This window comes from Mus caroli, chromosome 7, assembly GCF_900094665.2.
Source record: "Mus caroli chromosome 7, CAROLI_EIJ_v1.1, whole genome shotgun sequence".
NCBI lineage: Eukaryota > Metazoa > Chordata > Mammalia > Rodentia > Muridae > Mus > Mus caroli.
The window spans coordinates 84,826,262-84,842,500 of NC_034576.1; the positions used below are offsets into that span (position 1 = coordinate 84,826,262).

The window sequence follows — 16,239 nt, forward strand, 5'->3', positions numbered from 1 at the left end:
CCTAGACTGTACACGTCCAAGCTTCTGTCCCTTCTCCTTGGCCAGTAGCTCTGTCCCTAGGCAGATTAAATTGTAAGAAAAGTAATACCCTGCTGGCTTTTATAAGAAGGCCGAACCCAGAAACTCAATTCTCCCAGGCGGTGGGGTCTCCCTAGTGACACTGTGGCCATGTGCCTGTGCCAGCCACTTCCTTGAAGGTTCGTTCCCCGACGGTAGCCGTGGGGTCTCCTTGTCACACATCGATCATTGAGCTCTGCTGATTTGTAGATGGAATTTTCGAGTGTAAAAGGGCCCTGCACTGTTTGTTTCCCAGGCACAGTTTCAAAAGAAAATAGCATTTTACAGCCTGCATTAATGGGAAATTACTTTCCATTAGGATTCTGAATGATTTGCCTATAATGTTTATAAAGGAAAGGAAAAATGTCAAGCATTGCACTAACAATTTTAAGCAAAGCTCTGAAGACTTTGCCAGAAACAGATTCCAAGAACATTTTCTTCATCATTTCTTCTTTCCAGAGAAGGAAAAAGAGCAGAGCCTGCTGAAAGGATGTAGGTCAATTAGGCAGACGACGGTGGGGCTGCGATGGAGCCCCCTGATAATGTCATTGCTAGGTAGTTGAGGGAGCGAAGGAAGTGAGCCAGCTTGGAGGAGGGGACTCACCGCAGAATGAGGGAGTACAGACAGAGGCCAGGAGAAACGAGTGTCTGTCCAAGCAAGCCCCTGTGCACAGGGTCATGAGGCCTCATCAGCTCAAGCTGCCCCTTTGTCCTGAAAGAAGAAAGGAAGCCAAGGAAAGTCCTTGAGATGAACTCTGTACCTGGGCAGTTCTCAGAATCAGAAAACAGTGTGGCACTTGAGACCTGTGTCCCCCCCCAAACCCTCCTCACCCCTGGGATCTTATGTGAGGCTCTGAGCTGTCACTTATTCTACAGTAAAATCCAGGCCAGGCTGTATTTACCTTTTCACTGTCTGTATACTTTAGCAGTGCTGGCGTTCTTGGGGACGGCTTTAATACGGAATCAAGGACAGGCGGGCATTTTGAAAAGAGTCCACACCCCAGCCCTGGCTCAGGCATCTCTGTCACAGCCTCAGATACCTGTTATTCGGTGGCATCTGTTTGTGAAGCTTTCTTTTTTTTCTCCAACTGAGATTTCTGAAGGTCCTAATTAATATTGTGACAGCTAAGGGTTCCCAGGCCCCAGGCTGAGATCCACTTCACTGCGTAGAGAAGAGCGAGGGTCTTAACTGCAGTGTGCTGGGGGCCTGTCAGAGCAGGCAAAGTAAATCTTTCAGTGCCTTGCGTTAAGACAGTCTACTTTTCGCGAGGCATAAAAGAGACTTTATAAACTTCTTGACCCTTTGAAGGCTGCTCAGCAATAGTCCAAGCTATTCCTCTTGTGGGTGCCAATCTCCAGGGATCACATTGGAAAATAAACATGTGCTCAGGAGGGAAAGGCAGGGCGCACACGTTCTTAAAAGAAAAGACACACACTTTGCAATAGGAGTATATACATTTATTGACCTAAGTTTCCGAAGAGGAAATTAAAATTTCACAGAGTCCCGGGGGTGGAGTTGATTCAGTCAGCAGGTTTGTCCTCTCTCCCACCCCCACGCCTTCCTCCCTCCACATACTTTCCTGTAACTTTCAGTAGTAGGTCTGACTTAAATCATTGCAAGGGTGAGGTGACCAGCGGGACAGGAGTCCCGCATCCGTTCAGATGCTGGCAGTCAGGGCCAGCTTCGGGTACATCTCTTAGGCTCTCCAGAGGCTGAGTGAAGGCACTGGGCTCCTGCTCTTAGGTGCTCTGACCTTCCAATGCTGTCTGTCAGGCTTGTGTCTTTGAGTACGTGGCATCCTTAACATCTTAAAAGTGGACAGGTGGAGCATTTAGTATTTCCTCTACTGAAAGGTCATTATGAGAACATAGATGGTAAACTATTTTGTCCCCAGTCTGTAGCTGCTGGTATGGGGAGTAAATGAGCCCTTTGCTGTTGTCCAAGCTGAAGGAGGCTTTGGAAGAGAGAGGCTTTTGCACTGTAGGGAATGGTTTCCTGGAATTCATCTACAAGCTCGGCCATGGGAGTTTCTGAGAGCCATAAGACATGGCCTCTCACCTAGCTTTGGGAGTCACGATAGAACGTGGAGGAAAAGGCTGTGTGATGGATAATATTATTCTCAGATGCAGAATATCTTATATGTGTATGTATTTTATAACAACATGACTAAGCTGTAAGCTAATATTTCAAACATCATAGTCCAAATATTAATATAGATATTAATTTTAAAAAAATATTATAGAAGTCCATTGTCTCTGAGGATAATGAACAGGGAGCAGCTGTATAGCATGATTCCAGGGAACTGTATGAACACACACACACACACACACACACACACACACACACACGCACGCCCCTGAGGTGCTGGTCGATGGCACTATCCTTTGTTGGAGAATAAGAGTGGGATAGCCATTAATGATTCTTAGAGGGACTTGAAGCCCTATACTTATGCAGACTCTCTTGATTTTCTGCTGTTAGTGATTAACCCGCGCCATACAAAGCATGGACCGGGTTATACTCGAAGGGGTCACCAGTCAGGGAATTTGGGTAAATAAATGGGCCACAGCTTCTGCAGTACCTGCATTAGTCATCCTGGTAGACAACGCTGACCATTGTCAGGGTAAGGCACAAACTTTATTTGTTAAACCCAAGTGACACACCTGTGTGGATGGTGCAGGGTTGGTATAAGGTTAAAGCAAATCACAGGGCTTATTTCTGTAGACGAGGATCATGAGTAAACCGGATTTCCCCGACAAGTCATTTCAATAAATCACTCAGCAGTTTACAGTGTTACCCATCATGGATGAAGATGTAAAATGCATGTCGTATAATCCCAGCACTTGGGAGGAAGAGTCCAGAGGCACAGCCTAGGAGGCGAGCTGGGGTGGAGACAAGCCAGAAGTGGGGGTGGAGGAGGGGCGAGCTGGGGTGGAGACAAGCCGGAAGTGGGGAGTGGAGGTGGTTCAAGGAAATCGAGATGCTGGTGATCTAATCCAGAGCTTGGACCTAGGGACTGCTAGCTTCTGTCTAGTCTAATGGAGGTACACATTGTAATTTAGATATAGCGAAACAAAATTTTGTGAGTATCAGGATTATACAACAGTCTTGTATCTTAGCCTGCAATGGGGAAAATATTAGCTTCAAAAGAATTTAGAACTAAACCTTGAGATTATAAATTTTGGAGAGGGAGCCTTTCTAAGCACTTTCTAACTCAAAAGAAATAGGTTGGTATAGGTTGAGCGTGGTGCATGGCCTATAGCGGACACTTGATGGTTGCACATGCGCCTGAGTTAGAAATGCACTTGAGCTGGGTGTGTGGCTCAATTGACAGAGTGCATACCTAGCATGCATGAAGATCTGGGTCAGAGCCCCAGTGCTGCATAGGCGGGGCCTAGTGAAATGTTGCTATAATCCCAGCACTTGGGAAGTAGAGTCCAGAGAATCAGAAGTTCAAGGTCACCCTCAGCTACACAGGGTGTTTGAGGCCAGCCTGGGCTGGAAACAAAACGGGAGAGGAAGTGGGTAAGAAGAATGAGGGGAGACAGTGATGGGAGGAGAGAAGAGAGGAGAAGAAAAAAAATGCTGAATGATGTCTGCCCCAACATGTTTAGGAGACAGATTGAGTCAAACTCTTCAGGTGTAGTCAAATCCTAGGTGACTGTCTTGTGGAAACCAGGTTTCCAGAAAGACACTTGGGATCCATTCCTGACTGGAGCACTGCTCCTCTCTACCTGCCAGGCACCGTCTCCAAGCTTTAGTGACCCTGGGTGTAGCTTAAGCACTAAGGGGCGACTACTGAGCATTTGGACTTGAGACAAGGAAGCGAGTGGGAAACAGGTCACTCCCACCCCCAGGCTCAGCCAAGAAGGATAAAGGGAGCTTGAGGGTCAGAGGGCACTAAGTCCCATCTCTGTCACTGAGTCCTTCCGGGTCCTGAAGAGCAGGGATCATAACTTCCCACTGGGTAGAACTATTCTAAGGATAAAGGTGAAGCCTGTAAATTAGAGGTGCTGGGCACAGTGCTTGCTACCATGTAAGAGCCCACAACGCAGCCACGGATGATGCTACATAATCGGTTATCTGCTTTCCCATGCCTACTGCAGACTGAGAGCAGCAGATTAGAAGGGCCCGAGGGACTGCTTCGGGAAGTCCACTGGCAGCAGGAAAAGGGACAGGTCGCAGCCCGGCTACAAGGGAGGCAAGAACAAAGCTATATATATATGTATATATTTTTAAAAAAACAAACATTTTTTCTTTTCAAAAAGACACAACACTTTGGGGCATTTACTAAAAGACAAAGTGTTCTCTGCAGGTCGGAGGCTTCCTGGAGACCCTACCCCTTGTCCTTCCATAGGACTGACAGTAGGTGGTCTGAGTTCTCTCTCTATCCCACTGACTTCCAGAAAGTAGGGGTATGTGTGTGTGTGTGAAGGGGTTCAAGTGTGCCTTTCATTGGTAGTGCTCAGACTGAGTGTTTTCTGAGTCTTGCAATCCCTTGAGTCAAAGCCAGAGGAGGAGAGGAGGAAGCCCCAGGAAGGTAGCTCAAGATCCGGAGTGTTGGAAGATCTTCAACTCTTCACACTGAGAAGAGAGCTCACCACTTCCCTAATCTCCACCCCTTCTACATCACCCCCTCAGTGTCGAGTGTGCATTCAGAGCATCTGAGAACAGTGCCCAGCCTGAGGGAGGGGAATGAAAGAGGGAGTCGGGAAAGGAGAACCAGCCAGGTCATGCCATTCCAGCAGTCTCCATGCTGGCGACTAGGGAGAGGATGCTGTTTCAAGACTGCAGGCTCCAGGCACAGGAAGAAAGGGCAGAAGCCCCATTAGGGAATGCTGTTCCTCAGGGTGGGTAAGATCCAGGCAGAGGATGTTCCCCGCTTTCCTGGGCCGGGGAGCTCAGCTGAAGGGCAGGGATTGGCTCAGATACAGAGAGGGCTTGAGGGTGGCTGAGGCATGGAGGGGATAAACCTTACTCAGAGATGTGCAAGTTAATGTGGTCCACACAGCAGGCTGCACCCAGGCAAGGGTCAGAGCCTTTCCTGTCCCTTACATTGAGGGAAAATGGTAGTAACTAGTCATTAAATTAAATTCATTGTCTCTGAGGCTGAGGCATGGCTTGACTCACTAACACCTGAGAGGGTTGAAGCTGGCTAAAATGAGAGATTATGGGATGGGATGGCTACTACACAAAAAGGGAAGCGGTCAGAGTTGGGTATACCAGTGACACTTCAGAAGGAGCCTGGCAAACAGGGTTGAGGTGGAGCGAAGGGCAGTGGAAAGAATTCTCCTGGGGCTGAGATGGGACCTTCTGTTGTTAGAAAGTGGACCACATCACTGCCAAGAGGGAAGTGAATTTTGTTTTAGGAAGAATATGGTTTCCATCTTTATTGTATGTGACTGAGAGAAAATACTCCCGCTTCTCTCTTGCTTCTAATGGTGTGCAGCCGAACTAGAATAATAAATGTTTAAGAGGGATGCTCTCCTTTTGTCCGTTAAAATAATCTTTGATCCATGACATTCATAAAGACAGGTTGTGTTTCCCAGCTCTCCTGCATGCTTCATTAAGGCCTGGTCTCAGGCAGGAGTCAGAGAAAATATCAGGGGTCTCCAGAGGGTGGGCAGGAGGGTCTGTGGCCCTCCATGGTGTCCTGGGCGTCTGCTTCCTGTTCCATAGAGCACACAGACCCATGCTCCAGAGACAAACTCCTGTGCACGCTTTCTCCACACTTCTGGGGACCAACAACTGCGTGCAAATCAGCAGGGATGGAGGCTGCCCAGGGTAAGACCACAGATGCTGGTTGGGAGCCATGCTTTTCTTACCAGTTTTGTAGGGAGGTGTTATGTCTGGCAGTGGGAAACCAGGCACCTTCCATAGGAGAATCTCAAACACTGAGAAAGCAGAGATTGTCTTCACTGGCTGCATGTTCCATCTTCTGGGGCCTGAATTTTGTGTCCTGGAAGGCCCAGCCTCTGTGTCTTAGGTAGACAGATCTGTTATTCCTCTACTTGGGCTTGCTATGAGTCTCCATTTAGACCAGCAGCGGAAACGGCTTGATCTTTTTTCCGTTTCCACTATTTGCCAAAAATGGAATGAGAAAAAAATTAATCTTTTTTCCATTTCTTTTAATGGAAAAAAATAATCTTGCCATTTCAAGGTAACTTGGTCTCCTCCAATGAAAAGCATAGATGGCCTAGTCATTATTCACTGGATTCAGGAAATCACTGTAGTGGTCAAAGATGAACCCCCTTCTTGGAGCTGGTGGCTTTCCTTAATTGTTTGCTCATCCTCAGTCACCCCGAGGTCCTGTCCAAATGTATGGGGAGCTGATGGAGATTGGAGGTTGCACATGTGAGGCTCCTGTTCACTGCGAGGTCTCCAGTCACAGAGCTCCATCTGATGTCTCTTACCCCAGTCCCACCTCTGAGAGGCCAGGTCTGTGTATGTATCACGCTGTACTGGTGGCCTGTGGACCCTCAGTGCTGCCACACTCTGGGGAGTAAGCAGTGCTTGCCTCAAGCCCCTCTTTGGTTTCATGACACCACACTTCCCTAGCTCAGAGCACTTCCGGAGCTGCCTTGACCCAGAGTTCCAGTGGGAAGTGGGGCAGATGTCATCCTGTGGTTGTAATCGAGGAAACCTTTCCATGCTGTAGGCCACTGTCTCCTCTCTCCAGGTCTCTCCCTGTCTAGGAAGAACTTCTACCTCTTTTCTAAGTAGCAGGAAACAGCCTCCCCATCTCCACAGGTTGGAATAAAATCTCTAGGATCTGAGGTCTTCAAGCTTTGGTTCATTTGAACCAGAGTCTGCCTCTTTCTTACATCTTACAAAATATGCCCGGCCCCTGGCATGAAACCCTGAATGCCTCGACTCCCGCAGCATTTTACAACTGAACTTTGCAAGCTACCCACAGACTGTGTGGTTCATGCCCAGGCTCTATGCTCTCTTTGTTGAAGGGAGGCTTACCTGGTTGACTGCCCTGGTTAACAAAAATGACCCAGAATGAAAAATGTATCAGAAGGCATTTCAGAATGTTGTGCTGCCACAGGTGTGGTTCGGGCCAGCTAGCCCAAGTTCTGACCAGTGTGTATCACACGTGTCTGTTCACCTGGGGGTTGTGCTTGGTATTGGGGCAGCACAGGAAAGGTGTGGAGGTCCCTAGGTGCATGAGTCAGGGAACTCCCTAGGGAGTCTTTCTTCCCAGTGGTTTCATGAGAGGCACACTGTCCGGTTTTTATTCGCTGGTACAGTGCCTCTCTTGGCATATCAATGTGGGCAACATGGCGCCGGCCCTTGCCTGTAAGGAATAAAGTGAGAAGTTAGTCATGTGTCTGTCTCGTGATTAGTTCAGCGTGTTAGAGTGTGTGTGTGTGTGTGTGTGTGTGTGTGTGTGTGTGTGTGTGTGNGAGAGAGAGAGAGAGAGAGAGAGAGAGAGAGAGAGAGAGAGAGAGAGAAATAGAAGTATGCACTTACAGGTTGGCTTGGACAACTGTCTCCTACTTAGAATGTGTTTTGGTCATCGAAGGTTGCTGATTAAGGAAAACTAGATAGCAAGCCGCACAGTCAGTGAGATAGCCCACACAGTGCCTCAGCAGCATCATAGAGTGAGCCTCACAGTCAGTGAGATAGCCCACACAGTGCCTTAGTAGCATCTAAGATTGTATAGAAGGTGGCCTTGAGTGAGGTAGGGTAGGCCATGGTTTGGGGTCTGGAATCCTGGTTTCTTTCTGACTTGATATCAGGCCATTGTGACCTCTTCAAACGGGAGGGTTTGTGCAAGACCCCCAGATTGCCTTCTGCCCAAATGGTGTTAGAGGAGATGCATTCTGAGCCAACCATGGCATAGCTGTTCTGCCTGCTTCCTCTTCAGGTCCATCTGCTCGTGGCAGAAATGTGGCAAGAACCTGATTGTTTCACATGCCACACGGAACACCGTTGTACATCAGCAACACTAATTTTGACCCACAACTCCAGGTTTTCAGGATCCAGTCCTACCCACCGTCATTATGTACTATTTGACCAACGGAAAAAAATGAAAATTCTCTGCTGGAAACTCAGTTTCCTAGTGTTTTGAAATCATTGAATGTTATTCTATCCAAATAGAAAATAGTGGAACTAAGCCCCAGTATTTAAGTTTGTCTCACTGTCCTTCATCATTACAACAAAAGGGGGTTTACACTAAGGCTGGGGTAAATTCTCTCCTGGAAGGAGCCGTCCAAATGCCACAAACATCTTGGTGGTCTCCGATCATTAAGTAGATAGATGCAGAGGCTGGTTAGTCTACAGGTGACCTGAAGGGAGGGAGCTGCCTCTCAGAAGGAGAGGCCTTGCTATAACTGCTTCCTCTTTCTCCAGCAGCTCCATACACCTAACTGTGGATGCAAGAGAGGCTGTGATGCTGAGGGTTCTCAGTCCCCCTCCCCTCGGTTGGAAAGATCTGGGAATTTTGAAATGATAACTTACATTGTTGGAGCATCTCTCTGCTCTAATAGGTCTGGGAGTCATCCTTGACCAACTGCAGAAATACTCAGATCCAGTCTCAACCTTTCTCTCTTGTTAACCTTGGGTGAGCCCTGAAGCTTTGGTGAGGAAGGGATACAATCTCCTAACTTCATCTCTCACGTGAAGTCTAAAGGTGGGAAGGGAGGCCTTGTCTTAGTACTGTTCTAAATGCTGTGAAAAGACACAACGACCTAAGGCAATGTGTAAAAGAAAGCATTTGGGGCCTGCTTACAGTCTCAGAGAGTTAGTTCATGACCATCATGGCAAGGAACATGGTGACAGGCAAGCAGGTATGGCACTGGAGCAGTATCTGAGGGGTTACATCCTGGCCTGCAGCAGATGACAGAGAGAGCAGAACCAGGCCTGGTAGGCACTTTAGAAACCTGAGTTCACCCCCAGTGACATACTCCCTGTAATAAGCCATACCCCTTAATCTTTCCTAAACAGTCAACCAACTGGAAACTAAACTTTCACAAATGTGAGCCTCATTCAAACCACTACTGGCCTAATAGCAATAGAGAAAAAGAAATAAGGCAAAATGGAACCCATAAAACTGAGTGGCAGAAGAAAAAGCATGTCAGATATTCAGTCAGAATACTGGAAATTGGTTTTGCTCTGGGAGCCCCCACTCCCTTTCTAGAAGTACTGCGGTGGCTCTGGAGCCGGCTAATGACTATGGCCTTCCTCTGTGTGCATAGTCCGGGTTGGGTTTAGCTTCCTTCCATCCCTTCCTTAGAGACAACCTTGGGCTTACCAGCGGTCCATGTGCCTAGCCTTCCTCTAACGAGTGTTATCATCACCTTGGCCAAGGTTCCTAAGCTCTTGTCTGTTATTTCAACTTCAGTTCTTCACAGAGGAGTGTGGGAACCTCTGAGCTTCTGAAGGGGCTACTGAGAGCCAGAGCAGGACACCAGGCCTAACCCTAGGCATGCAAAGTCGTTATCTTAAGTTAGCCAGGAGACTGCCCTATATTCATGAGCTTATATGGTTGGGAAATCTGTGGAAAATCTTCAGAATATCTCAAAAACAAAGAAGAAATATTTACCTCTAAAAAATAAAATCAACTAAAGCCTACTTGGGTCATTTCACTTTTAAGTTATAGACATAAAAACGTTAACATAGTAGCCAAGTCAGAGTCAACACATAGCACTTGAATTGCTGTGGCCTTTTCAAATGGTTAGTGATTTGAAAAGTCTCATAAAACTTATTTTACTAATACTTAGAGGAAAAAATACCAAGTATAATCTAGTCAAAATGGAAGCTCTGCAGTGGCACTCAAGTTTATCCAAATGTTTATGAGACAGTCCAGGAAATTCTCAACGAAACAGTGTCCAGGGACTTGCCTTGCTAGTTGTCAACATCTACTTTAAAGCTGTAATATAAAAAGAGATATGGTACTCTTACCAAATGGATCAACAGAACTGAATTGAAAATCTCAAAATAGACCACAGGGCTCATGGTAATTAAATGGTAAAGCCAGATATGATGGCACCTGTCATCCTAACCCTTGGGAAGTGGAGGCAGGAGGGGCCCTTTGAATTCAAGGCCAGCCTGGGCTATATTGGAAGAGATCCTCAACAAAAATATATAAAAGCAATATTTGAAGTCAGTGAGGAAAAAGGATCATTTTAAAAATGCTTCAGCATCATTAAAATGCAAATTCTTTTTGTCAAAATCTAAATGTGTTAAAAATAAAAATTATAACCTGAAAAAGATTAAAAAATCTGAAATAAAATTCTGTACAGTAACCATACATAGCCATGGAGGATAAAGAATGAATAAAAAGCCTCATTTACCCCCCTCTACTGTCCCAGAGTTATATATCCCATAGCAAAATAGAACACCTACTATGTGCCCAGTTACCAGCACAAGCTGCAATCAATCAATAAATAAAATATAACATACAAATTAACAGGGAATAGTTTGTACCAAACTTGGTAGATAGAGGTCCAGTGCTTGGAGTCTATAAGGGCTTCTAATTTTTAAATATAAGGGTATAATATTAAATTGATAACATGTTTTAAGCATCTTAGAACACTTCTTATTCTATGATGATCAAATCCTGTTCTGGGCAGTTACTATGAGGGGAGAATGCACATATTTGTGTATATGTATGTCAAGAAATGCACACACTACTTTCTTTAGATTTATCTATGAAAGTTGAGAAAGTCTAAAGGAGAAAGGAAGAGGAAAGAGGGTATGAGGAAAAATAAGGGAGGGAACAAGGAAGAGGAGATATGAGAAAAGAGGGGGAGAGATAGGCCAAGGAGACAAGAGGAAGAAGGGAGGAAGGGAGGGAGGGAGGGAAGAAGAGGAGATATGAGAAAAGGGGGGAGAGACAGGGCAAGGAGACAAGAGGAAGAAGAGAGGAAGGGAGGGAGGAGGAAGGGATAGAGAAAGGAAGGAAAGAAAGAAGAAAGGAAGAAAAAGGAAAGAAGGGAGGAAGGGAGAAAGGAAGGGAAGGAAGGAAGGAAGGAAAGGAAGGGAGGGAGAGAAGAGAAGAAAGGAAGGGAGGGAGGAAAGGAAGGGAGACAGGGAGGGAGGAAGGAAGGGAGGGTTAAAAATGTTCAGTTATAGATCTGATAGGTCCAGGAATGCTCAGAGTGACTGCTGTAAGAGAGGGCAGCGATAAAATTGGTACAGGTGGCCGCTGGCCAGTGGCTGATAGTTGTGTATGGGGTTAGTTTCACAGTACTAAGTGCAAGAACATTATTTAATGAAAACAAACATATGGAAATATATTCACAGATATATTCATACAGACACCTGGTCTTCCCAGGCCTCACACGATTATCTGAGTTAATAAGTTAGAGTTGACATGTCCCAGATCTGCACACACACTTTCTCTCTTACAGTGACATGTTTCAGTCTTTTAGAGGAAACTCATTGTGAGAACTCTAGGCTTGACCCCATTAGCCAGCTCTGTGAACATTTGTGTTCCTGTTGTGGTTCCTCTCTTCTTGTCCTCATGTTACCACCTCAGCACTTCTTGACATGTGTAACCTCAGCTTTGTCCGTTAGCGTTCCCAAGTTCCATCCAGTCACTGTGAAGAAAGGCAGATCACAAGAAGGCCTTGTGATTTGCCTTTCTCCTTAAGCTCCTGTGCCCAGGAGAGATGGGCTGGACATATGTCCTCCTCAGAGGGCTTAAAAGACAGGCACTGTGTGCAGGGGGGGAGGGGGGGTTGGCTAAGGCAGCTGGGGAGCTGAGGAGGCTGGAGGCGGCCAGGGACCACAGATCACAATGGAAGCAAATAAGCAGTGGAAGGAAGGCAGCCTTGGGGTAGGCAGGAGCAAGCACAAGCTTGTCCGCCATCGTCCTTTTCTGGGTGATCTGTCTGTTAACTGCTCTTTTTGTCTCCATATCACATGGACAGGTACTGACACTACTCCTTCGGACCAGCCCTGCTGTCGTGGTCTCTATGACTTTGAGCCAGAAAATGAAGGAGAATTAGGATTTAAAGAAGGGGACATCATTACATTAACCAATCAGATAGATGAAAACTGGTATGAAGGGATGCTTCGTGGGGAATCCGGCTTCTTCCCCATTAATTATGTGGAAGTCATTGTGCCTTTACCTCCGTAAATGTGTCTTTTGGACCTAACTTCAGAACTGAAATGAATTGGCACCAGTGCTCTCTCAGTGTGGTGGTCTGTGACATCCTCGCTCTCTGGCCCACTTAATCACTTTTGTATGTGTGTTTTCTTTATAATGTATTTTGTATCAATTTAATTTGTATAACTGATTTCTTTGTCCTAACTCATAAAAATAGTTTTCTTCTTGTTCTAAAAAGTCATTGGTTAAATGTATTTGCTTCCTGTTGCTAAAACAAGTAAATTGCGCCCATTCGAATGGCCTGGGTAGTCCTTGACTGCAGTGGGAACGTACCCTTTGCAGCCATGAAAGCTAAAGGTTTTGTTTCCTGACATTATTGATGGCCTCCGGTCTTTTCCTGTTTTAAGCTTACCTGTAAACAGCCCAATAAACATGACACACTGTGTTCATAAAAGACTGGTTATTTTTAATGTCAAATTTCTTTTTTAAGCTTAGACTTCAGGGCAAATCCTTGGCTGGCCTGGGGTCCCAGCTTTGGTCCTTAGATGATGGCTGCAGATCAATGCCAGCAGGTGGAGTGTGGCTCTTTAGTAGCTACCGATCTACACACAGTACATCCCCTTCTCAGCCCGAGATTAGGAAAGCTTCCTGCCTGCTGGTAAGTTCACTCAACGGCCCAACTCGAGCTTTGCTATCATGATGAGCAGGTAGGTTTTCAAACAGTCCCATTGTGGATGCTGAAGGCTGGCACAGTCTGTGGCTGAGTGTGCAAGAGCCTACGTCTACAGAACTAGCCCTGGCCTTTCCTCAAGAATGACCTTGTCACATGCTGTGGCTCAGAGGAGTCAAACAGCAATCCCACCACACAAAGAAGAGGCAGTTAATGCTCACTTTGTAGAGAAGCGGAGTCACAAATGGCTTGTCCAGGATCAGACAACCAGATAGTGGCAGAAACAAGAGTCTGAGCTCTGATAGAGTGACAAATGCTGGCACACGGTGTTCACCAGTCACTGGGACCTGCCCTGTTGATCACTGGCGTTTGTAACAAAAGCCCAGAGGCCAGATTGGTCATCAGAAAAGGTGACTGAAGTCGGGTTTCCTAGAACTTCGGAGCTGGCTTTCTTGTGTGTGTGTGTGTGTGTGTGATGGTGATGGTGATGGTGATTCTTAGCACTTACCAGATATTATGTGCCAGGTGCTGCTCTAAGAATCTTCCATGAAACCCTCCAAGACCATCCTGTGCGGTCCATCTGATGTCCATTCTTCAGACACCAGGATGCTGCCACAGAAATGCCAAATCACTTTTCCAGTCACAGTTAAATGTCAGAGCTGGAATTTTAATCTCCAGCCTTCCCCCAGCCCATGGTGGTCACCCTTCTAGATTAGCTCTTTTCTCCATGTAAATTCACAAACTAGTCTCTATTTTTACCCAGCTTTTATTCTTCATTTGCTGTATTAGAAAACCCAGGACTCCTGATGCTTATAATTTACTCTGATAACTTGTTTAGGGGAAATATGCAGTAATTGAAGTTGATTGACAGCTACGGATTAACCTCTAACAATATCAAAACATCCAGCAATTTGCATCAGATCACTTGAAAGCAATTAGAAACAGGACTTGGTACACTGCCAGGCAGCTGCTGAGGAGAGTGCATAGCAGCCACGTCCTGCTGATGACTCTGATTGTGCCACTTTTTGTCTCCCATGGGCTTGTGGCTCAGCTGTCTTGCAGGGTTCTGCTTCCATATGATGTTTGTGGAGAAGGCTGTCAGATAACATTTGGCCCCTGGTATAGGCTTGGGACCAACTGCTTCTAACCAGCTGTTGGAGGGAACATTTCATTGTGAGTTCCTGCCTCAAGGCTCTCATAGTTTTTGGAAATTCACTGTCTTCCAGGTTTGCTTTCTACTGTTGTAATAAACACAACGAACAAAAGCAACTTGGGAGGGAAGGGTTTATTTTTTCTTATAGACCATGGTAGTACTCCGTTGTGGAGAGAGGTCAGAGCAGGAACTCAAGGCAGGAACCTGGGCAGGACCTGAAGCAGAGGTCTGGAGGAGTGCTGCTTGCTGGCTTGCTCAGCCTGTTGGATTGTGTAATCCAGGACCATCAACCCTGCAGCATTGCCTGGAGTGGGCTTTAGATGGGCTCTTAAATATCACAAGGCTTGCCTATAGGTTACCTGATGGGTCATTTTCTCAGCTGAGGTTCCCTCTTTCCCGATGGCTGGCCCTAGTTGGTGTCAAGTTGATGAATAGCCATGGAACACATCTCCCAGTCTGCATCGAGTTTTCTTTTTTCATCTTGAAGAAGGTCATGTAAAGTTTCTTTTATTGGAAAAAGTATCCATGACCTTTCAGATGTCAAAACGATTTTTAACTTTTAAATAGCTTTATTTTTCTAATTTTAAAGGTAATACGGATATATAGTAGAAAAATTCAGGATGTCTGTGAAGTTGTAAAGGAGATTGGAAGTCACCTCTTAGTCCACAACCCCAAAAGAATTACTGTTGTGCCGTTTTCCCCTCCCGTCTTGCGAGTGCATACTTGTGTATTCACATGTGAACACCAACAGGAGTGTATATTGTGATCTTGGCTTTACATGCTAGTTACATGCTAATACAGCTTAAGTCCTTGAGCTACCTATGACGTACTTTATTGTGGGTGCATAAGTTATAGCCAGGTTTCTTCTCTTATACATTTCCAGTTTTCTGGCCAATAAGTATGATACACATTTTAAAGTTATTTTACATGGAAATGGGTAAAAAATGATAAGCAGATTGAACTTGGGTTTATGCAAATTTGGTGTATTAATAAACCTCCCATAAAGTACCTTGTGTCCTGAAGGTTGCTTATTTGTGCTTTAGGTTGCATTTCCATACTGTTTTCTATGATCTCTATATCGATTTACACTATCACCAAGAGTTGTAACATCTCTCTTCTCCAAACCTTCACGACTTGTTAGCCTTCTCTGGTGGTGTGAGGTGACACTCATTTCTCCTTACTGCAGGGGACCCAGAGTATGTGTGTCTGAGACTAAGTACTCAGTAATTTACACACACACACACACACACACACACACACACACACACACACACATATACATACAGAAATATACATTCAGAGAAAGAGACAAACAGATACAAATACACACAGAGACAGAGATACACATGTGCAGAGAGAGAGATGGAGACAGATACACAGACGTGTTTGAGACAGAGATAGACATAGACAGGGAGAACAGAGAGACATGCACATATATGCAGAGAGACAGAGGTACACATACTCACATAGAAACATACACATACACACATAGAAACAGAGACTGATACACACATACGGACACAGATACACAGGTTCTGCCTGTGTGTGGAAACACACGTAACACCCTCCACTGTAACTAAGCGTCTTCCATGGCCTGTGGCCCTCACTTCTGTAGTCTGTGATGGTAAAACTAACACAAGGTGCCTTTGTGTCTTCATAATCTCATAGATTTTTTTACCACACATTTTTATCAAACTTGATTTGTCTCTTGAGAAGTTCATAATTTTTGCTTACATGAAACATCTTTACAGCATTCCCTTGGCGTATTCCAAGCTGTTCCCATCACCATCCCTGTACTGACAATAAGGCCATACTCAATAAAAGAAATATTGCTTACCCACAAGTGCTGCCATACCACAGCAGTAGATGTGACAGCAGGCAGTCTGCTAAGTGATTGCTGAGCATGTATACAGTGAGGCGATACTGGACAGTGAAGCAGTCCATGTCCTGGGCACGGTGGAGCAAGACACAAGATTTCGGTCCATCACTCAGAGTGGTCTGTAAGTTACAGTAGGGAACTGTTCATCTACGGAATTTTCCATTTAATATTCTCAGATTGCAGTTACTCACTAGAACCTGTGGAGAGTGAAGGATACGCAAAAGCAGTATGTCCTCCTGTGCTTTCAATTTGCATTTTCCTAATTAGTGCTATTGATCTCCTTTTTATCACCTGGCCATTATCTGGGCTCCTTGCTCATTTTTTTTTCTTTTTTTTTAATTTTTAATATTTTTATTACATATTTTCCTCAGTTACATTTCCAATGCTATCCCAAAAGTCCCCCATAGCGCCCCCCCACTTT

The 16,239-nt window shown here is 45.5% G+C and overlaps 1 protein-coding gene across 7 annotated transcripts in view; it reads left to right on the plus strand.

Annotated features, from left to right (window-relative positions):
* Sh3gl3 (SH3 domain containing GRB2 like 3, endophilin A3) overlaps positions 1 to 12,570 on the plus strand; it is a 123,095-nt gene extending 110,525 nt beyond the window's left edge. For 6 of the 7 annotated variants that reach the window (XM_021166940.2, XM_021166935.2, XM_021166936.2 and 3 more), the window contains one exon: positions 11,938 to 12,570. In XM_021166940.2, coding sequence (XP_021022599.1) covers positions 11,938 to 12,146 — 209 coding nt within the window. In that variant the 3' untranslated portion in view covers positions 12,147 to 12,570. Of the gene's footprint in view, positions 1 to 4,161; positions 4,245 to 11,937 lie in introns of those variants that run through there. The other variant, XM_029480167.1, reaches the window with a different exon arrangement.
* Positions 12,571 to 16,239: the final 3,669 nt, after the last annotated feature.